This window comes from Acomys minous (assembly GCF_964271855.1).
Source record: "Acomys minous genome assembly, chromosome: 5".
Classification (NCBI taxonomy): Eukaryota; Metazoa; Chordata; class Mammalia; order Rodentia; family Muridae; genus Acomys; species Acomys minous.
The window spans coordinates 72,051,345-72,074,145 of NC_140494.1; the positions used below are offsets into that span (position 1 = coordinate 72,051,345).

Here is a 22,801-nt window from a genome sequence, read left to right on the forward strand (position 1 = left end):
TTGCTGTGAGTTCAAGGCCAGCCTGATCTACAAAATGAGTCCAGGACAACCAAGGCTACACAGAGAAACCCTGTCTCAAAACGAAACAAAACAAAACAAAACAATGCATCATAGTGTTTGTGTGTATGGCACAGCATGCATACGGAAGTCAGAGGCCAGCTTTGCAGAGGCAGTTCTCTCCTTCCGCCTTTACCAGATTTCAGGGATTAAACTCAGGTGTTCACACCTTTACCCTCTGACCCATGTCCGGGGCCTGACTTTAAAAGTTTTCATGGTAACTCTGTAGGTAATACATTAAGTATAAATTCACTTTAGAGGCTTTGTAGTCAAACACTGATTTTAGGGTTCAGCACATTTGCCTGCCTTTCTGCCTGCCTGACAGTTTTCTAAGTCTGTTTCCTCACCGTGTGCGCGTGCGCGCGTTCATGTTTCTGACAGAGCGTGGTGCCTGCGGCAGCAAGAGCAGAACATCGACACTCTTGTCTATTCGGTTTTGTCTAGTGCAGCCCTAGCCTGTTCATGATGGAATGTGTTTGTGGGTAAAAGATGGGGTGAAACCTGATTGCTTTCAGTTTCTGGAAGACAAATATCCTGGGAGGGGTTAGGGCCCCCGGAAGACATAAACAAGTAAGGGCTGGAACCTGTCTCTTCCTTGACAGGAATGCTGGCTGGCTTTCACAGTCAAGCTCTGTAGAGCTGTCAAGCAAAGCAGCTCCAGCAACCTGATGCCTGGGTAGAACAGCTTATGATGGCTTTTGTTTGGTTTCTAGAAAATTAGATTTAACTGCAGAATCGCAGCTTTTGGTTTACATCTGTTTAAATATGGTTTTTAAAAAATGATATAAAGCAAGATCCCCAGTTTCCTACTCATATAAATTTTCAGCTCTTTGGGAGGAGCTGGTCCAGGGATGTGTAGCTCAGGCAGGGCAAGGGACTGCATCATTGCTCCAGATGCAGGAGAGGGTGAAAGACAGAGTCAGGGGTTTGAGTCTTAGGGAAATTGTTGACTAGAGTTAAGGCTTTAATGGAACAATGACTTTCTTTCTTTTTTCTTTTTCTTTTGGTTGTGTAGCCTTGACTGTCCTGGACTCACTTTGTAGAACAGGCTGGCCTCGGACTCACAAAGATCCACCTACCTCTGCCACCCGAGTGCCGGGATTAAAGGCGTGGCCACCACTGCCCAGCAGAACAATGACTTTCTGAGAGAGAGAGAGAGAGAGAGAGAGAGAGAGAGAGAGAGAGAGAGAGAGACAGACAGACAGACAGACAGACAGACATTGAGGACATGCACAAGTGAAAGTCAGAAAACAACTTTTGGGAATAGACTCTCTCCTTAAGTCACGTAAGAATCAAACTCGGGCCTCCATGCTTGGCAGCAAGCGCCTTTATGGGTGAGCCATCTTGCCTGCCCCAGTGCTTTCTTCTTTCCTTTGAGGCAGGGTCTTTTGTCTTCCAGGCTAGCCTTTGAGGATGTCTGAATTTCTGATCCTCCATCTACACCCTAAGTCCTCGGTTAAAGGATGGAGCCTGCTTGCTAGGCTTGGGTGGTGGTGGCACGGGCCTTTAATCCCAGAACTTGGGAGGCTGAGGCAGGCCGATCACTGTGAGTTTGAGGCCAGCCTGTTCTACAAAGCAAGTCCAGGACAGCCAAGGCTACACAGAGAGACTCTGTCTTGAAAAAGCAAACAAACAAAAGCAAAGCAAATCAAATTTTAGATTCTTCCAGGTTGCATGCCTAGCAGCAGATAAACAACAGGAAATGGACTCAGTGGCATCTATGGAGGTTCCTTGTCTCACAATATCATGTCAGGGCTATTTCTTTTTTAGAATTTAAAAAAAAAAAAAATATATATATATATATATATATTCTCACATCTCTCTTTTAAAATATATATCTTTTTACCCTACTTTACCTCTCTTTTTACCCTACAGGTTCTTTGGCTTCCAGTTTAGTGGGTTTTTTTTTGTTTGTTGTTGTTGTTTGTTTTTGTTTTTGGAGACAGGGTTTCTCTGTGTTATCTTGGTTGTCCTGAACTCACATTGTGGACCAGGTTGGCCTCGAACTCACAGTGATCTGCCTGCCTCTGCCTCCCAAGTGCTGACTTAAAGGCGTGCGCCACCACGCCTGGCATGAGTTTAGTGTTTTTATGGGTTTCCTGAGTGTGTAAACAAGCGAGTCTCTTTTTCTGTGCCTTCACTTGGGCTTTGTTCTTCTGTTTAGTCCAATTCTCATGTGTTAGTTGTTATGTCATATCACATCATATCTTATATCATAAGCCCATAAACACCGGCTTGCTTGCTAACAAGAGACAGGAAGCAGGTGGTTCCAGTGGGAGGGAAGGTGGGAAGCAGCTGGGGCGGAGATAGAGATTAGAATATATTATGTGAGGAGAAAAAAAAATCTACTTTTTTTGTTTGTTTTGTTTTTTCAAGGCAGGGTTTTTCTGTATAGCTTTGGCTGTCCTGGACTCGCTTTGTAGACCAGCAATCTGCCTGCCTCTGCTTCCCGAGTGCTGGGATTAAAGGCGTGTGCCACCACGCCGGGCTAAAAATCTACTTTCAATAAAAGGAAAAAAATGCCTTGGCTAACTGAGAAAGAGGAAAGGTGATTGGGCTTACAGATTTTTTTTTTTTTTTTGCAAATTAAGAGCAAGTGACTCCATGGCCTCGAATTCCTGATGAGGCAGGCCTGTGGCAGAGCTTGGTATTTGTCCCCTCATCCAGGAAGCAAAAATCACAAGGCCTGGCTTCCACAACTTACTTTGAGGGCAAGCTTCCCAGGGTCTCCTTCTTTTCGAGCTCTACTTCCTAAAGGTTCTCGACCAGCCAGCAGTGTCAACCCCAGGCCTGAGCCTTCAACACTGATGAGGACAGTCATCAAAGCCAGACCAACAAGGACGAACTGGTTCACGATGTTCGCTTTTGTGGGTTTTCTGTTTGATTCTTTGGCTGGTTGGCGTTTTGGTTTTTTTGACAAGGCCTCACGTAGCCCAGGCTGGCCTTGGATTTATTGCTAGCTGAGGATAGCCTTAAATTCCTGCTCCTCCTGTCTCCATCTGCTGATTGCAAACTGCCAAGCCTCCACCAGCTAAGCTATATCCCCAGCCCTGGACCCATTGCTGTTAGTTAAAACTGCATTTGCTTAAAGCCCCATCACGTCAACAGTGACAGGTGCCTAAGCACGCACCTCTCCCATCGCTCCTCATCCTCCAAAACGCCAGGTGTTGTTTTCTCATTTGGAGCTGTCGCCATCGCTCCATGCTCAGGTGGTGACTGTTCCCCAGGGGCCTCCTGTACGTTTGATGTTTATCTCCATTCCCAGTCCAGGAGGTGCAGCTGCTTTCAGGCCACAGGTGAGTCTGTTCCATTTGTGTGTTGCAATGGCAGGCCACCTCAGGGCAGGTTGGGAGAAGCCAACCAGACAAGTCTCTTTGCAGATCCAAGATAACACATTCTTGAGATTTTTAAATAGCTATATATGTATTTTTTTTCCAAAAAGGGAAGGGCTTTTGCTGATGTATTTGAGAGATTGTTATGTTTTAAAATAAAAAGCTTTCCAGAAAGCACAATGGCTCTGTCAAACAAGCCCATGTAAGGTCCTAGAGATGGCCACATGTATTTGTCCACCTTTTTGGCTATAGAACCAATTAGAGGTTTCAGGTCTATGTATTTCTTAGCTTGTTGCTCACTGTCAATGCTATTTTTTCCTTTTTTTTCCCCCCTCAGAGTTTCTCTGTGGGTAGCCTTGTCTGTCTTGGACTAGTTCTGTAGACCAGGCTGGCCTTAAACTCACAGAGATCTACCTGCCTCTGCCTCCCAAGTGCTGGGATTAAAGGCGTGCAGCACCACTGCCCCGGTGCCAATGCTATTTTAAATCTTTGTGTGGCAAAGATGGTAAGGCATAGGAAGCTGTATTTTATTATTTGTTTCCTCACCTGTCACTTCCTCACTGTCCCCTTCTGTCCACACAGATTTCTTAAGATGCTTGGGTGTATCCAGGCTTCTGTGGTCTAACTAAATCCATTGGCCCTAAGTCAGCCAGCTAATTGAGATGATATGTTCTGAGGGTTCATGAGTTGATAATATGTAGCATGTGCTTAGATTAGTCTCAGCTTACAGTAGGCACTCAAGTGCTCGGCATTGTTGTTTATTGAGTCACATTTGTAAAGAAACCTCATGTGCTGGCCTGCAATTAGCTGGAGTGGCCTTCTGAGAACTGATAGGAAGGACAGCAAGGAGACAGCAGGCATGTGACAGAGGGAACAATCTCTTAAACAATAATCTGCGGCCTTGGGTGTGGCTCACTGTATGAGTGTAGTTTGTGTTTAGCAGGCACGAGAGCCTGGATTCAGTCCCCAGAACATTTTCCTGCCCCCAAAACAAACAGCAACAGCAACCCCGAGCCATTCAACCACGTCCTGGTGGTTTTTGTTGTGGTTGTTGTTTATTTGTTGGTTTGGTTTTTTGAGGTAGGATCTTGCTTTGTAGCTCAGACTGGCTTTGAACTTGTGGCAATTCCCTGCCTCTGTTCCTGAATGATGGGGCTACACGAATGAGCTTTCACGCCTGCTGGGTATAATAGAATCCTGAAATTCTGCCAGGCCATTAGTACTCTGGCCTCTCTCTACCTCTTCATGTCGGCTCCTGTCACACTGTCTCGCTTGTTCTCTGAACTCTGATAACACTGGCTTCTTTCATTTCCTGAACTGAGAGCTCTGGAGCAAAGAGACGGCCCTTCTGTTTCTGCGCAGTGATGGGGCCGGAGCACTTCAGATGTCTGGCTGGCCTAGAGCATCCGAGCAGCACACAGCTTGAGGGACGAATTCAGGATTAGTATTAGCTCTGTGTTGAGTCACCACAGGCCTGTTTTTCCTGCTGTGATGTCTGTTTCTCCGGCTTGACCGTGTCACTTCTGTAGAGAACCAGTCCCTGGTGCTCTCCTTTGAATTAGCTGCCCCTCCCACGCCCCTCTACTGCAGGGAGCCAGAACCCAGGGGAGAGCAGGTGAGGAGGTTTCAGAAGCCCGCAGCACCCCCAGCCAGCTGTTCTAATCTCTTGTGCCTGTGGACCAGGATGTTGGCTCTCAGCTGCTGCTCCCGCGCCATGCCTGCCTGTTGCCACGCTCCGCACCATGATCACGGACTCTAACCTCTGGAACTGTAAGGCCCCCCCAGAACTCTTTTGTAAATTGTCTTGATCACGGTGTCTCATCATAGCAATAGAAAAGTAGGCAAGACACCGTCAATTGGCTCATTTTTTTCAAGCCTGGGACTTATATCCGCCATTACCTTCTTACGCTCTGGCACGGTGTCTAGCCAGCGCCTGTTCACACGGGCAGCACTAGCTAACTTCCGCTCGCTCCTGAGTCCCCACCGCTTCTCCGGTCCTTCACATGCTTTATAGTTTGAGTTCAAAATATAAGAATTATGGAGCCTGGGCTGTTTAGCAAGACCACATCTCCAAACCAAAACCCCAAAAGCTAGCCATAGTGGCTCACACTTATAATCCAAGTAATCAGGAGACGGAGGCAGGAGACGCTGGATGTGTTGTAATTACACCTATAATTAGACATTTGGGAGGCAGAAGCAGAAGGATTACCACAAGTTTAAGGCCAGTCTGATCTACATAGGCCAATCAGAGCTATGCAGTAAGGAGCTGTCTCCATATGTGTACGTATAGGGCTGGTGCGATGGCTTAGCAGAGAAGGGCTCCCGATGCGCTGATCGCCACACGTGTGCCATGTCACGAGTGCTCATACATGTCCACACTCATGCACACAGGACAAAGAGTAATTTAAAGAAATTAATAAGTAAGTACATAAAAACAAAACAAAAGGTGGGCGTGGTGGTGTATGCCTTTAATCCCAGTACTCAGGAGGCAGAGGCAGGTAGATCACTGTGGGATCAAGGCCAGCCTGGTCTACAAAGTGAGTCCAGGACAGCCAAGGCTACACAGAGAAACCCTGTCTTGAAAAACAAAACCCAAACCAAACCAATCAACCAACCAACCAACCAACCAAAAAATCAAATCAAACCAAACCAACCAACCAAACAAACAAAAAACCTCTCCCACTCCCCCTAATTATCTAGATTTCTATCTTTTCCTTGTGCAGTTTCTATAAGCTGTTTCTAGAACATTCCAAGCCTGCTCCTTTTCCCTGTCTTTTCCCACTCTGACCTAGGACAAGCTCCGGGTTTTCCCCCTTGAGGATGCTCTGACTAACCAAGCTCTCATTCCACATTTAGTTCACAGTCGTCTTTCTGCTCAGAGCAGCTGCAGATCCCTGATAAAAGATCTTGTCATGCACTAGCCCAAGGGGCATGTCCTATGAAAGTCTTCACTTACAAGGAAAGTGGGACAGAGGGGAAGACATCCTGCTGGGACTCTAGGTGAGAGAAGCATGGGGGAATGGGGAAATAGAAGGATCAAGAGAGTCCTAGAAACCTACAAGAAGAACATTATGATGGGCGGATCTGGGCCAGGGGTCCTGCTCAAACTATGGCACCAGCCAAGGACAATACATGCAGTAAACATCGAACCCCTACGCAGATCTAGCCAACAGACAGGACATTCTCCACAGTTGAGTGGAGAGTGGGGTCTGACTTTCACATGAACTCTGGTGCCCCATATTTGACCACGTCCCCTGGATGGGGAGGCCTGGTGGCACTCAGAGGAAGGATAGCAGGCTACCAAGAAGAGACTTGGTATCCCATGAGTATACAGGGAGAGAAGGTCCCCCTCAGTCACAGTCATAAGTGAGGGGAGTAGGGGGAAAGCAGGAGGGAGGGAAGAATGGGAGGATACAAGGGATAACAATTGAGATGTAATATGAATAAATTAATAAAAAAATCTTGTCATGATGTTTTAAATCCCCCAAAGGATCATAGAACTAAACTATTAAAAAAGGATACATGATTAGAACAGATGCATCTCTGAAGATGTAAAATGCTTGGGAAATAAGTATATCAACAAGATCATCATCATTAGACATTAAGCCATGAAGCCACAGTGAGATCCTGTGGACCCACTGTTTTACATTAGATCCAGGTGTCAAGTAGAAAGGTGAGGAAGAGTGGCTTAGTGGTTTGAAAAGACACTTATCCCAGAGGATAAATGGAAGGCAAACAGCACACAACAAGAGCTAACACTTCAGTCATTAGGGAAATGCCAATTAAAAAAAGTCGCATCATTACTCTCCTTACCAACTGGTCCAGCCTTTCATCATTTCTCACCTGGACTACTGTCTATATTAGCTCTCAGGCCTTTTTTTTTTTTTCCCGAGACAGGGTTTCTCTGTGTAGCCTTGACCATCCTGGACTCACTTTTAGACTAGGCTGGCCTCGAACTCACAGCGATCCGCCTGCCTCTGCCTCCCGAGTGCTGGGATTAAAGGCGTGTGCCACCACGCCCGGCTTTTGTTTTCTTTTTGAAAATATTTTATTACATATGGTGTGTGTGTGTGTGTGTGTGTGTGTGTGTGTGTGTGTGTGTGTGTGTGTAGTGCACTCACATGTGGAGGTCAGAGGGACAACTTTTAGGGACTGGCTTTCCTTCTACTGAACGGGTTCTAGGAATGGAACTCAGGTCAAGCTTGGTGGCAAAACGCCTTCATCAGTTGAGCCATACAATACTCTCCCCACCTCCGCCGTCATACACCAGGCTCACCTTGAATTCTCAGCAATCTCTCCACCTCAGCCTCCTGAGTGCTGGGATTTCTCTTTTACATTAAAAAAAAAAGGTTTATTATGTATACAGTGTTCTGTCTGCATATATGCCTGCAGGCCAGAAGGTACCAGATCTCATTATAGATAGTTGTGAGCCACCATGTGGTTGCTGGGAATTGAACTCAGGATCTTTGAAGAGGAGGCAGTGCTCTTAACCTCTGATCCATCTCTCCAGCCCCCTACTTTTTTGTTTTGTTTTGTTTTATTTTTGTTTTTGTCTTTTCAAGACAGAGTTTCTCTGTGTAGCCATGGCTGTCCTGGACTCACTTTGTAGACCAGGAGTCTACAACTCACAGTGGCCTCAAACTCACAGTGATCCGCCTTTCTCTGCCTCCCGAGTGCTGGGATTAAAGGCGTGTGCCACCATTGCCCGACTCCAGCCCCCTACTGTTGTTTTTATTATAATTTATTCTCCTTACCACAGGTACATGACCCTGTTAAAGGACCCTGTCATATCTCTGGTTAAAGTGTTTTATTGGACCATAGACTTAAATGTAAGTGCTAGGCAGTTCAATGGGAAAAAAGATGCCTATTCAAACAAACAGAATGATTAAATGTGAATAAGTAATAGATGACGTTGAATCATACTGTGCCATATACAAAACAAACTTAAAATGTACTAGACTTAATTGCAAAATCTAAAATTATGAAACTTATATAAACATGGGAGAAAAATATTTGCTGATTCAGCAAAAAGTCTTAGGAAAGGTCCCAAACCACAAACAATATAAAGAAAAAAGCTGCTCAAATGGACCCGATGAAAAGCTAACACTGTTTCTTTAGAGGACACTAGCTAGTGATTTATACTGAAAGTCTTGGTTGGCAATTTTCTTCCCAAGTGCTCCAAACCAGAAGCAATATCAATGTGTGTATGTGTATATGTGCAAGTTCCCACATATGAATATTAGTGTAGAGTCTGGAAGTTGATGTTTGGTATCTTCTTCAACTGTGCTCATATATATATATAGGCAGGGTCTCTCATATGAACCTACAGCTGGCCAATTCAGCTAGTCTAGGCATCCGGCTTGCTCTGGAGATCCTGTCTCTGACTCTTCAGTTCTGGGACAGGAAGGTAGGTCATCACAGCCCCCTAGCATTTATGTGGATCTGAGCTCCAATTCTCAGGCTTGCCCAGCACATGCTTTGCTCACTGCGGCACCTCTCAGCCTGAATCACTTATTAGTCTAGATTGGTTAGCCAGTAAACTCAGGGCTCTTCCGGTCTCTGCCATAGCCGTGTTGGGGTTACAGGCAATACCACCATGTCCAGCTTTCTATGTGGGCGCTGGGGACTCAGACTCAGGTTCTCCTGCTTGTGAGGCAAACAGCCTACTAACCCTACATCAACTGGACACAAGCTAGAGTCATCAGAGAGGAAGGAGCCTCAAAAGAGAAAAATGTATCTATAAGATTTGGCTGCAGACAAGCCTGTGGTGGTGTTTTCTTAATTAGTAATTCATAGAGGGAGGGCCCAGCCTATTGTGAGTGGGGTCATCCCTGGGCTGGTGGTCCTGAGTTCTATCAAACAAAGAGGTTGAGCAAGCCATGGAGGACGAGCCAGTGATGAGCATAGCCTCTGCATCAGCTCCTGCCTTCAAGTGCCTGCTCTGTTTTGGTTCCTGTCCTGCCTACATTTGTTGATGAACAGCAGAGAGGACTTGTAAGCTGAATAAAGCCTTTTCTCTCCTAGTTGCTTTGATCATGGTGTTTTATCTTAGCAACAGTAACCCAAATAAGACACCAAGCTATCTCCCCAACTGTCTCAGAGAACTTTTTATTTATTTATTCTATCCTAGGCAACATTGTCATCAGTGGCTTGTATGAAGCTGAAGAAGATATGACTATGGAACAAAACAGGAAGCTGTTTGCTCTTGGGTTTTTTTTTTTTCTCTGTGTAGCCCTGGCTGTCCTGGACTTGTTTTGTAGACCAGGCTGGCCTCGAACTACTCACCTACTCACAGAGATCCACCTGCCTCTGCCTCCCGAGTGCTGGGATTAAAGGCGTGCGCCTGGCTTAATTTGCTCTTGTTTGGATATATCTAAACCAATATCTACTTACTAGCTTGGTGCTGTGGGGAGCAGGAGAAAACAGTGTAGAGTGGGAGGCCTTCTACCTTCCAAGTGCATATTCTCACGGGGAACAATGGGACTCCAGTTCCCCCTCTTCCTCCCTTTCGCACCCAGGCCACAAGGTGCACAGCTTTGTTGTGTGCTGCCGCCGCCATGCTGTGTTGCTCACCTGCCTCCAGAAGCTCGGTACAACAGGTGTCTGCTGCTATGGGCTGACACGTCCAAACTGTGAGCCACAATAGACTTCAAGCTCACATACAACTTACTATTACCAAACACAAGGAAACAGTGAACCCCAATCAGTAAAGGAATAAATACACTGAAAAATCATTTACTTATAGGCAGGATGCCATGGAGCACGGGCTGAGGATATAGCTGAGGATGACCTTGAACTTATGGTCCTCCTGCCTCCTCCTCCTTATGCTGGGGTTACAGGCATGTACCACCATAGCCAATTGTGTTTGGTGCTGGAGATAGAGCATATGACATTATGCGTACCTGGCAAGCACTCTACCAGCCAGGCCCCAGGCCAGGAATGTGCACCTTTAAATGCTGTCAGGCCTGGAGAGACATTTCTGTGGCTAAGAGCCCTGCTGCTCTTGCAGAGGACCCAGGCTTGTTCAGTCCGCAGCACCTACATGGTGGCTCACAATTATCTTTCCTCTCATTCCAGGGCATCTGGTACCTTTTCTGGCCTTTTAGCGTAGTAAATAGCTACATGGTACATACACATGCGTTCAGGCAAAACACTTAAACATGTACAAATTAAAAAAAATTATAGCCTGTGTAGGGTGGGGCACACCTTTGATCTCAGCACTTGGGAGGCAGAGGCAGGTGGATTGCTGTGAGTTCGAGGTCAGCCTGGTTTACAAAGTGAGTCCAGGATAGCCAAGGCTACACAGAGAGAAACCCTGTCTCAAAAAACCAAAGCAAAACAAAAAAAAAAATTATATGTTGATTGTTTACCATAGTAGTTTATCCTGGTGAGATCCAGAGGGCAGAAGTAGACCCTAGAAGGAATCAACACATTGAAGACTCCATCTTACCTATGTTAATGACAACAAAGCAACACAATTAAAGAACTTCAGTTTAAGCTTCAAAGCTCGCAGACTGACTCACCTCCATTCTTGCAGTTTGCTTCTTAGGTGTGAAATCCCTGCCCACCCCAACTAACACACTGAGGTGGTGATTTTCTCACCAGACCATAAGACCACCGAAACAAAACCCCAATAAAACAGGAACTGAAGTTCGGGAGCCAGGGTGATGTCCAATTTAAAGGATCTGGACGCAGACACTGCCACCATCATCGCTGGGAAGGAAGCGAAACAAATGCGAAAACCAGAGAGAGACTTTTCTGCTTTCCATTTCCCTCTGCTTCTCGGAGGCGCCTTTTCTCCACAGAGACACACACAGACAGACATACACAGACACACACACACACAGACACAGACACACAGAGGCATACACATACAGACACAGACACACACAGACACAGACACACAGACACACACACACAGGCACACACAGACACAGACACACAGACACAGACACACACAGACACAGACACACAGACACAGACACACACAGACACACACAGAGACACGCACACAGACATACACAGATACACACAGACACACACAGACACAGACACACACAGAGACATACACACAGACATACACAGATACACACAGACACACACACACAGACAGATACAGACACACAGACAGACACAGACAGAGGCACACACAGGCACACACACACAGAGACACACAGAGACACACACAGGCACACACACAGACACACAGACACACAGACACACACACAAGGATCAGTCTGCATCTGGGCTTATTTTTTACTTTGCTTGAATAAAGTGCCTGATCAGCTGAGTTAAAACCCAGAGTGAAGCAGACACAGAGGTTTCCAGAGACAAGGAAAATCAGTCTTTTCCTGGTTTATCCAATGGGAAATTATCCCAAGCTCTGGGCAGTTCTTAAAGTGCCTGCAGATGGATAGACATGATTGCTTTCAACTCTAGGCATCCTTCCAAATCCAGTCAGTATTTGAACGGACGCCGGCATCCCAGAGAAGCTAGTGTGTCTCTGCTTAGCATTTGTTATCTATCTCAGACAAACAAAGCTGGACATGAAGCATATTTTTAGCTGCCCAAGTGAAGTCAAGAGGCAGTACAGTGTGTGTGTGTGTGTGTGTGTGTGTGTGTGTGTGTGTGTGTGTGTGTGAGAGAGAGAGAGAGAGAGAGAGAGAGAGAGAGAGAGAGAGAGAGAGAGAGAGAACAGTTACAGTGGGGACATCCCAGGGCTAGTGATCTCCTGAGAGAAAGATCTCTTGAGCCAGAGAGACAGCTCAGCAGGTGGTGTGTTTGCTGCACAAACAGTTCATCCCCTCAGGCTCATGTGAAGGGGGAAGGAGAGCCAGGACTCCACAGGCTGTCCTCCACCTCCACATTGCTGCTAAGGAAAGTGTAGGCCAAGACACACACACACACACACACACACACACACACACACACACACACGTGGGAGGGATACACAAAGAGACACACAGAGAGAAACAGACAGATAGAGAGAAATAAAAAATGTTCAATATCTGGGTGATGCTTCCCCCCCTCCTTTATTTATTTAATCACTTTACAGCCAGATCCCAGACCCTTCCTCTTCTCCCCCTATTCCCACCCTCACCCTCCATGGGTACTGGCCCACTGTGGCAGGAGGATGCTTTCTTTGCAGCTGTTGTCTGTATTGTTTTATATTAGATGCAAAGATGAATGCTGTTGCCAGGACCAGCACCTCTAGGCTTTGCATCTACAAAAGTATTTTTTATTTTTATTTTTTAAAAAGATTTATTTATTTAGTATACAGTATTCTGCCTGCATGTAACACCTGCAGGCCAGAAGAGAGCACCAGATTTCATCTTAGATGGTTGTAAGCCATCATGTGGTTGCTGGGAATTGAACTCAGGACCTTTGGAAGAGCAGGCAGTGCTCTTAACCTCAGAGCCATCTCTCCAGCCCCAAAAGTATTTTTTTTAGAGAATTCAACGAAAAAGCTCCAGAAATATTTAGAATGGTAAAACAGTATATGCTTAAAAATATAAACTAGTATTATACTGCCATCATCGTCATCATGAATGTTCCACCTGGTACCTTGTGTGCAACCAGTTCCTCCTCCATGACAGATCCAGGCCAGCGACTTGGGTGAAGGCATGGCACCTTGAAATGCAAGTGTTTCAGTCGTGATCCAGGACAAAAACAATGCCAGGCCTACAGAGGACATAAAAGTCCTTTTTGTTTTGTAAATAAAAGGCTTTTATTTTCATTTATGCCTGTCTGTGTGAGAGTGTACAACATTTGCACGTGTACCTGTGGGGGCCAGGAGAGGGCGCAGTCCCTTGGAGCTGGGGGTGGCACGGGCAGCTGGGAACCACCCTACGTGGGGGTTGAGAACTAGTAGCCACTGACCTGAGCTCTGTCCCTGGCCCAGGACTCAGCTTATAGGACCCACACCAGACCGCTCACACCGCCTGCTTCAGCACCAGAGGCTCTGACACACCTGTGCCTCCGAGCACACCTGCACTCATGTACAGACACACAAACATCGTCACAATGAAAAAAGAAATCAATTTTACAATCAGTATCACTTACAAGAACCTTTTAAGAACTGCTCTGACAGACTGTGTAGGGAGGTGAGGCTCTGTGAAGGGTCGAGGCTACGGTATGTAACTCCCTTTCTAGGAGACGGGTACCTTCTGTTTTGTCTGATTTAAAAACTAACATCTTCAATAAAATCTCTGATTTCTAACTTTTTTTTTTTTGCTGTGAAAGTGAACTGGAAAACACCGAGGTGGCCCCATGGAAGAGGCAGAGTTCCCCCCTCCCCCTTTCCCCCCTTACCCCCCCCCCCCCCCAGCCTCTCCCCACCTGGAACGAGACTTTTGGCTCCTGCTGGGCTCCAGCCAAGGCCTGTCCATTGAGCTCCAGCTTCCCGGCTGGGCACACCTTCCCAGGCCACTCCGGTGAGAATGTCAAAGCCCCATCAGGCACTATGCATGTTTGGAAAGCAATCTGAACAAAGGATGACTAGTTGGCATTAGGGAACATCAACCAGACTCTCCTAAGATTACTGCACATTCCTGCTAAACTTGTGATTTCTTAAAAGAAAAAAAAAAATCCCTTTTATTATTTTTCAAGCCAAGGAGAAATAGCCTTACTCCACTGTTGATGAAATATCTTTTCTAATAGCCTTACATTCTAACCCATAGTATTAATGTTAGTGTGTGTGTGTGTGTGTTTTGAGGCCAACTCACAGTCCACAGTCCAGGCTGGCCTCTAACTTCCTGTGTAGCTCAGGATGGCCTCAAATACCTAATCTTCCTACCTTAGCATCCAAGAAGTGGAACTGCAGGTATGTGCCACCATGCCTGGGTTGATATCTGGCCTTTAGAGGTACACATTCACTTAAAAAGACCAATATTATTAGCAACTGCTATGTGCAATAGAATGAAATTCAGGTCCTGAGTATTCTGCCTCCATTTCCTGAGTGCTGGGACTGTAGGCGTGAGCTGGCTTGCCCCGCTTATTCATTTATAATACAAACACACTTTCTTAAATTATTTTTCTTCTGCTTCTTTTCTAGTTTTATTTTTTCTTTGTTCCTACAGATCTTATTACTTCTTTTTCTTCTTTCTTTCTTTCTTTACTCTTCCTCCTCCTCTTCTCCCTCTTCCTCTTCCTCCTCTTTACATTTTTTGTGGTTCTAATTATTTTTTCAAGACAGGGTTTCTCTGTGCAACCCCAGCTGTCGTCCTGGAATTCACCAGGCTGGCCTCAGCGATCTGCCTGTCTCTGCACCACCACTGACTGGCTCTAATTCTAAAAAAATATTTATTTATTTACTATGTATATTCTGCCTGCATGTACACCTGCACACCAGAAGAGGGCACCAATTTTCATTACAGACAGTTGTGAGCTGCCATGTGGTTGCTAGGAATTAAACTCAAGACCTTTGGAAGAGCAGCCAGTGCTCTTAACCTCATTTTTTTTTTAAATGACAGATGTATTGAAATGTAGTTAAGTTACCACAACACTTCTAAGTTACATAATCCAGTGGCTTTTAAAGCACTCATAGACTCTCGAAACCCTTCAGTTTTATTGGAGAATGTTTGCATAACCAACTAGAAGGACCATACCTATTTGCATGAATTTCCTGTTTCATCCTCACAGCCTCAGCAACTGCTCACTCATTTTCAGATGAATGTCTTCATTCGACACATGGCCTTTTAGGGCAGGTCTGACTCCTTTCACTTACCACAATAATTTAATGATTCATCCACTCTGTATCAGGTTATCCTTTGTATTTCAGTGTGGATACATTTATTTATTTAGTGTGTGTGTGTGTATTTCAGAGGACAACATGTGGGAGTCAGTTCTCTCCTTCCATTATGAGGTCCAGAGCATGAAATTCAGATTATCAAGCCTGGCTGTCATGGAACTAACTTTGTAGACTAGGCTGGCCTTGAATTCAGAGGTCTGCCTGCTTCTACCTACCAAATGCTGGGATAAAGACATGCATGACCATCCCTGGCTTTGTTGCAATCTTATTACACAGACAGACAGACAGACAGACAGACAGACAGACAAACTTCCAGTTGTTTCTAATTTCCAATTAGAATTTTTTTTTCTTGTTTTTTTTTTTTTTGAGACAAGCAATAACAAAGCCTTTAAGCAAGGATGTCTACTTTCTTCATTCTTCTTAGCAGAGTTGCAGAATGTGTTTTTATTTCTGTTTTGGTTGCAGCTGTATCGAGCTCAGGGCTTGTGCATGCTAGGCAAGTACATCTCCAGCCCAGAGTGTGTATTTAATTGCTCTCAGTGTCTGGAAACTCTCCTAAGTTCAGTTTGATTGGGACATTTATGAAGTGAGGGCACAAAGGCAGACAGAAGGAAAACAGGACCACCGGGCAGGGAAAGAGGTGGGACACAGAGTGGGTGGGAAACGTGGGGGTAGACACACTCAGTGTGTGTTCACGTGAAACAATCCTGTGTAATAGAGCGCGATGGTCAATGAAAGCACACAGTGAAAAAAAATTAAATAAAAACCTTGTGTGTTCAACTATCAGACCAAATTAAAGCAAACTGAATCGAACTTAGCAGTGCTGTTTGACAGGAATGTATACATTTTTGTCACCCCTAGAGGGCAGTACATTACATTAATACTCTTAAAACAAAAACAAAAAACAAAACAAAACAAAAAACCCCACCCCAAACCCACCCACCCAACCAACCCAAACACCCCCCCAAAACTCAAGACACAGCTTAACAGCAGCTTACATGACTTTACAACTGCTCACGAAGGGCACTGCATCGCTGTGCTTACATTTGTTAGACTGTCACTGCATTGTTTCGTCAGAACGGCTAAGGGACACACTGCTGTTGCCTTTTACCTCCCCCACGCCACGTGAGTCCAGGAATCAAGCTCAGGCTGATTCTATCTACTGAGCCATCTAGTCAGCCCCTTTTAGCCTGTCATGCGTTACTTTTGTCCTGAATATTTTACTCAGGCATAGCATTCTCAGAGATCTGCTTAATTTTGTCTCCAAATATGAGTTAGGACAAACACTGAGGAGGATCTTAAGTCCTGTACAGCTTTTGTTGAGAAGATGGCCCAGGCTCAGTGAGTGTTCACAGCCGTACTGTAGCCGCATCTGTGGGCTGTGGGTGTCCACAGCAGCACTGTAGGTGCATCTATGGGCTGTGGGTGTTCACAGCCACACTGTAGGTGCATCTATGGGCTGTGGGTGTTCACAGCCACACTGTAGGTGCATCTATGGGCTGTGGGTGTTCACAGCCACACTGTAGGTGCATCTGTGGGCTGTGGGTGTTCACAGCCACACTGTAGGTGCATCTGTGGGCTGTGGGTGTTCACAGCCACACTGTAGGTGCATCTATGGGCTGTGGGTGTTCACAGCCACACTGTAGGTGCATCTATGGGCTGTGGGTGTTCACAGCCACACTGTAGGTGCATCTATGGGCTGTGGGTGTTCACAGCCACACTGTAGGTGCATCTGTGGGCTGTGGGTACCTGGCTTTGTTTTGGCTTCTGACCCTTGGCCATGCCTGTCTGTCTTTAAGCTCATATTGGGCTTTTGATTGCTAAAGCTTTGTACTATGTTTTGGAGTCAGATTTTAGATTTTTTTTTTTTTTTGCTAAAAATGGATTTAGCTATTTTTATTTTTTTGGAGAGTTGCAAACAATTTTTGTGTGTGTTTATTTTCTAGCTCTCTGTGGAATGTCATTGATATTTCAATAGGAGTTGAATTGAAAATGCAAGTTGCTTTGTGAAATCTCATCAGTAATATTTACTATGCCACCCTGTGATATCTTTTCACACAGGGTATCTTTCAATATTTTTGTTTTCAATTTTTTATTAATGCCTTTTCACTTTTTGATTAAATGCAATCCTAGCTTTTTGTTTATTTTTGATCGCTACTAAGGTGGGATGCTGCTACCATTCTGTTCCAGGTTAAGTTACTAACACCACAATTTTTTTTTTTTGTATATTGATTTCACATCTTACAGTTTTGTTGTGCTCACTATTAATTCCTTAGCTGTTTACAGTGCTTGGCGTCTCGCCATGCAAGAAAGCACACTAGAAGTGGGATGTGGTAGTGCTCTTCTCCAGTCCCAGCCAGTTTCTCCCTTCACAACTCTACACTCCCTTCAGGTCAGCTCACCCAGGCTCTTGGCTATAAACCTCAAGGGTACACTGACAATACCCCAGTCTATCTGGAACCTTGCCTCTGCATTCCAGACAGATGTGTTTAACAAAATAACTAGCCAAGTCACCATGAAACAGCTAATAGGAAAATCAAAATGTAAGGACTGTTGTGGAAGTCTGGTTTACATGTAATTATTTTTGTTTTAATCCCAGGTGTGGGATATGGGGGCTGCTCCAGTTTGTCCACAGCTGGTAAGTGCCTTTGAGGGTGCGTGATCTCTGTCGGCTGGGAACTACCTTGTGCGGGAGTGTGGTCTTTGCCAGAGGGAATAAATGCCAGGCCCAGAGAGAGACTGTAAGCTCTGAGAAAGGAGCAGGCAGCTGCCTCTGCTGCTCCTGGTTGCTGTTGATGCAGTGTGACGAGAAGTCCGAGATACCCTGAAATGAGGACTGGACTTGCCCCAAGAACCCAATGGCCCCGAAGAGCAGGAAGTAGCTAAGGAAAACTACGTCCCTCCTCCCACTAACCTTCCTTCTTTCCTACCTGCGGTTGGGTGTTGGGATTGGGGTGGAAAAGGGAGAAAGAGATTTAAGGAACCCAAGATAAAAATCGATTTTAAAAGTATGCCAACAAGAAGTGCTTTTAGAAACACCTACCTTTTGGCTCTCACACAGCCCATCTCCGTCAGGGTTTGCACATTCACATAGCTAACTGACCACAGACACCTATGGAATCATCCTTCTTTTCTTCTTTCCACCCTGTATGTCCCAGCCAATTTATTAGAAAATAAGAATTCAAAATATATTCATTATTGCCTGCTTTTACCACTGCTTTTATTAACTAGATCCCAACCATGAACTCACTGATTCTTGCAAAAGCTCTTTTACCAGGCTCTAAGCGTGTGCTACTTTCTCTTAACTAGGACATATGGAGGGCTCCACAAGGCCTGAGCCTGGAGTCTGGTCCTTTGCTCTCATGCCCTGTGTGAGCGAGCACTGTTCCACACCACCACTAAGCTGGCTGGCTATCTTACTGCACTCAGGTCTCTGCCCAAACGTCAGTTTCTCAGAGAGCGTCTCTGATGATTCTGTCTTCCGAATGTTACTCGATTTCCCTCAGCACATCGACAACTATAATACAGCTTATTTTAAAGCTGTATTTCCCATATAATCTACAGACTATATTATCTCCTTTTCTATATTTAATACAGAAGAGTGCCTGTTTTCTCATTTATCCATTGTTTGGGTCTGCCATCATGCGCCCATCCTATTTTACTTGCTCAGAGTACAGAAATGATAATGCGACCTTTCCAGAAATTCCTGACCTAGAAGACACATACCTACAAGGAAGTTCAGTTTATGGTATAGAATACAGGATTTGTTTGGAGTAAGGATAGAGATGACCATTAGAAAAAAAAAACTGGAAGAAGTTCAACCTAGCAGGACTTAAAACAGTGACTGAATTGCTGGCAGATTAAGGGTGGTGTGGGGAGGCCTTTCCAACACTGAACAGGCACAGGCATAAGGAACAACGGGTTTTGTTTGGGGGAAAAATGAAGTTTGCTGTAACTGCCACAGTAAGAAAGGTGCCAGACAGAACACAAGGTGACAGATAAAGCCACTACGCGCTAAGGCGTGGAGCTTCTCCAGCAGTGAAAGGTACTTTTTTTTTTTTAAAGACAAGGTCTTACTATCTAGTTTTGGTATGCCTACAGCTTACTATGTAGACCAGGTTGGCCTCAAACTCAGAGATATACCTGCCTCTGCCTCCCAAGTACTGGATTAAAGGCATGCACTACCACACCTGGCTCTGTCATAATTTTATAACTCCCCTTGAAAGACCATGCAACTTTTGGCTTTGCTTCATTATTCTTTCTTTCTTTCTATCTATCTATCTATCTATCTATCTATCTATCTATCTATCTATCTATCTATCATCTATCTACCTACCTGCCTGTCATCATCTATCTCTTATTCTCTCTCTCTCTCTCTCTCTCTCTCTCTCTCTCTCTCTCTCTCTCTCTCTCTCATGTATTTGCTTGCTTGTGTAAGCAAATGTACTTGTGGAAGCCAGAAGAGGGTGTTGATCCCTTGGAACTCTCGTTGCTTACAGATTGCTGTGAGCCACCAAAAGTGGGTGCTGGGAACTGAACTCTAGTTCTCTGAAAGTACAGCAAGCATTCTTAAATATCAAGCCATCTCTCTATCCTTTACCTTGAATTTTTAAAATGTTGTTTTTTGTTTTTGGAGACTAATGACTCTTGAATAAGATGATAATATTAATGATACACATGCATGCTAAGAACTTAACTTCTTGGTAACAAACAAAAGCAAAGTCTTAAATAAATAGCTTTATTAATTATGGGGGATGTTATTACCATAAGCTTCTTGTGTATTGTACAAAAATTTATTAGGATTTGAGAAATCAAAGATTCACTATCTTACCTAATACATAATTTGAATAATAAAATAACATCTTTTATTTTTAAATAGAGAAAATTTATACCCAGTAGCATGCTTATTGAAAACAACGAAATATTTCATTCATTAAAAGTGTATCAAGAAAATACATAATAAAGTATAATTTGTAGCATAAATATAAGCTAGTAAATTCATTTCCTTTAAGTACATTATGGTTTACTTTTATAAACATAAAAGTCTAGTATTTTTAAATCATTAATAAATGCAGAAAAACAGTTTATTTACAGAAATTCTTAAAAATAATGATTCCACTAAGTAGTGACTATCACAGTTCATCAGTATTTCCTTTGTCCTCTGGATCCAATGTCAGGAGACAGACTGGCCCTCGGCTGGCTGTTCTGAAAGAGAGTTCAGAGGATTCTCTTACTGTCATGGCCACACATGTCTGCATGCCATTCTTTTAGGGAGCAACAGGGGGAGGCTGCACAGACCAGAAGGCCTCTTTCTGGCATTAAACAAACAAACAAATCTACCTACAATTTTCCTGCTCTTGGGACTCTTTTGCTCCTACTGGGCTGCACTGTCCAGCACTGGTTTGAGGGCCTTGTCTTACTGCATATTGTTTGTCATGTTTGGCTGTTGTCTCTTGGCAGCCTGACCTTTTCTGAAAGGAAATGGATGGGGAGTGTGTATGGGGGAGAGAGGAGGTGTGTGTGTGTGTGTGTGTGTGTGTGTGTGTGTGTGTGTGTGTTACGAGTAGTGGAGGGGGGAGAAAGTGTGGCTAGGATGTATTGTATGAGAGAAGAATCTATTTTCAATTAAAAAAAAAACTAAAAAAAAAATGTAGTGGTGCATGCCTTTACTCTGAGCACTTGTGAGGCAGAGGCCAGCCTGGTCTACAAAGCTTCAGGACAGCCAAGGCTACACAGAGAAACCCTGTCTTGAACAACAGAAAAGGAAAATCCACTAAACCAACAATTGAATCTAATGTAGCTAGATGATTACCCATTATTAGTGGATTAGACCCATCACGATAAATCAATTTTTCAAAGGTCATTGAAATTAGGCTTGGATAGGGAGGCAGAGGCAGGCGGATCACTGTGAATTTGAGGCCAGCCTGGTATACAAAGTGAGTCTAGGACAATCAAAGCTACAGAGAAACCACGTCTAAACAAACAAACAAACTGAAGACCTAAGTATCTTTGTCACAGATTTGATCTTATAGGACATTAGGTCATTAACTGACATTTTCCCATAGATTCAGATGTCCTTTGATAAAGAAAAATGTACTTAAAATTTGAATTAAACAATGTCTCGTAATGTATGAATCAAAGTAAAGATACTTAGAATTTTCAAATTTTGTATCCATTAAATTTTTATTAGGTAGAATAAAGTTTCACTGGAAATATTACCAAATTATGTTAACTACAAAAAATGTAGAGAAACACCAAGCTGGTAGGAAACAAGGACTGCCAGCAAGGCTACAGTGAGCCCGGTGTCTATGGGTGGAGCGTGTGGGGCAGAGGGCAGCGAAGGCTTCCTCTCTCTTCCCTGCGCTCCCTGTCAGCCCTGGCTCAGAGGAAACCCGGGTACAAATACTGCACTTTGCAAGGGAGGCAGGACTGAGAGAGATAGGGTTTTTTTTTTTTTTACAACCTTACTTTTTCCTGTCACAACTCAGAACCAATTTTTATCCTTCCTGCAAAAACTTTCCAAGGGTTCTTACATTTAAAAATCATTTATTTATTTTATTCTATGTGAATGAATGTTTTGCCCGCATACAGGCATGTGCATGCATGTTCCTGTGAGGGCAGAAGAGGGCATCCCCGGGAACTAGAGTTGCTGATGGTTGTGAGCCACCACGCAAGTGCTGGGCATCACACTCCGGCCGGGCCTTCAGCCTCTCTAGCCCTTCCAAAGGCTCCGCCTCTATTAGTGTCTACATAAACAAGCAGAGAAGGAACTGAGCAAACACTTACCACAAGTGGTATTAACTGTAAAGTATTTTTGATGGATGAGTTTTTGCAAATTGCTTCTTGTACATCTGAAAAACCATACCATGGGACAAAATAATTAGTTATATATGTGCAGAGAGTCACTCAAGAATTCAAAATTGAATATAAGACTCTTTTCCTACTGATCCCAGAAAAAGTCCTTATATGTATTTTTATATTAAATCCAAAAATAAAAGCAATTTGATTAGGAACAATTATATAAGACTGAAGCTGGTAAGAGGGAATTTTTAGTATCTTGATTTTTGATTTTATAAAACAATCTTTACTCAAATGTCCTATTTTTGCCCCCACCCCTCAAGACAGGGTTTCTTTTGTAGTCCTAGCTGTCCTGGACTTGCTTTGTAGACCAGGCTGGCCTCGACTCACAAGAGATCTGCCTGCCTCTGCCTCCCAAGTGCTGGGATTAAAGGTATGTGCCACCAGGCCTGGCAAGCCTATTTTCCTTTTATTCTTTTCTTTTTTTCAAGTTTAAAAACTTTTTGGTGGTCATAGTGGCTTATAGCCTTAATGCCAATAGTCAGAAGGCAGAGGTGGATTCCTCATAAGTTTGAAGCCAGCCTGGTCTATATAGTGAGTTCCAGGCCAGGCGGCCAGTCTTATGCAGTGAGGTCTGTCTCCCCTTCCTTGCTGGGGCTTGAACCCAGGTCCTTTCTCACACTTAGAGATATTTCTTTTTACTTATTTTGAAATGTGCTGTGCTGTGCACTGTGTGTGTTGGTAGCACTCATTAGACTGGAGGACTTGGCAGCCATGATCCTTCACTGGCCTCAGGTCTCTTCCACCTGTGTCACTGAAGCTCAACTCACTATTGCTCACCTTTGTACTTTATCCTGGATAGGCT

General features: G+C 44.3%; 1 protein-coding gene and 1 long non-coding RNA gene across 6 annotated transcripts in view; one reads left to right on the forward strand and one right to left on the reverse strand.

Annotated features, from left to right (window-relative positions):
* The window catches only part of LOC311598188, a 93,176-nt gene that overhangs the window by 69,096 nt on the left and 1,279 nt on the right, over window positions 1-22,801 (forward strand). The gene's annotated exons all lie outside the window — the stretch shown is intronic.
* The window catches only part of CEP126 (centrosomal protein 126), a 51,249-nt gene continuing 48,304 nt past the window's right edge, over window positions 19,857-22,801 (reverse strand). For all 5 annotated transcript variants that reach the window (XM_084783109.1, XM_084783108.1, XM_084783110.1 and 2 more), the window contains 2 exons: window positions 21,925-21,989; window positions 19,857-20,343 (listed from right to left, as the gene is read on the reverse strand). In XM_084783109.1, the coding sequence (XP_084639235.1) occupies window positions 20,281-20,343; window positions 21,925-21,989 (128 nt within the window). In that variant the 3' untranslated portion in view covers window positions 19,857-20,280. The remainder of the gene's footprint in view (window positions 20,344-21,924; window positions 21,990-22,801) is intronic.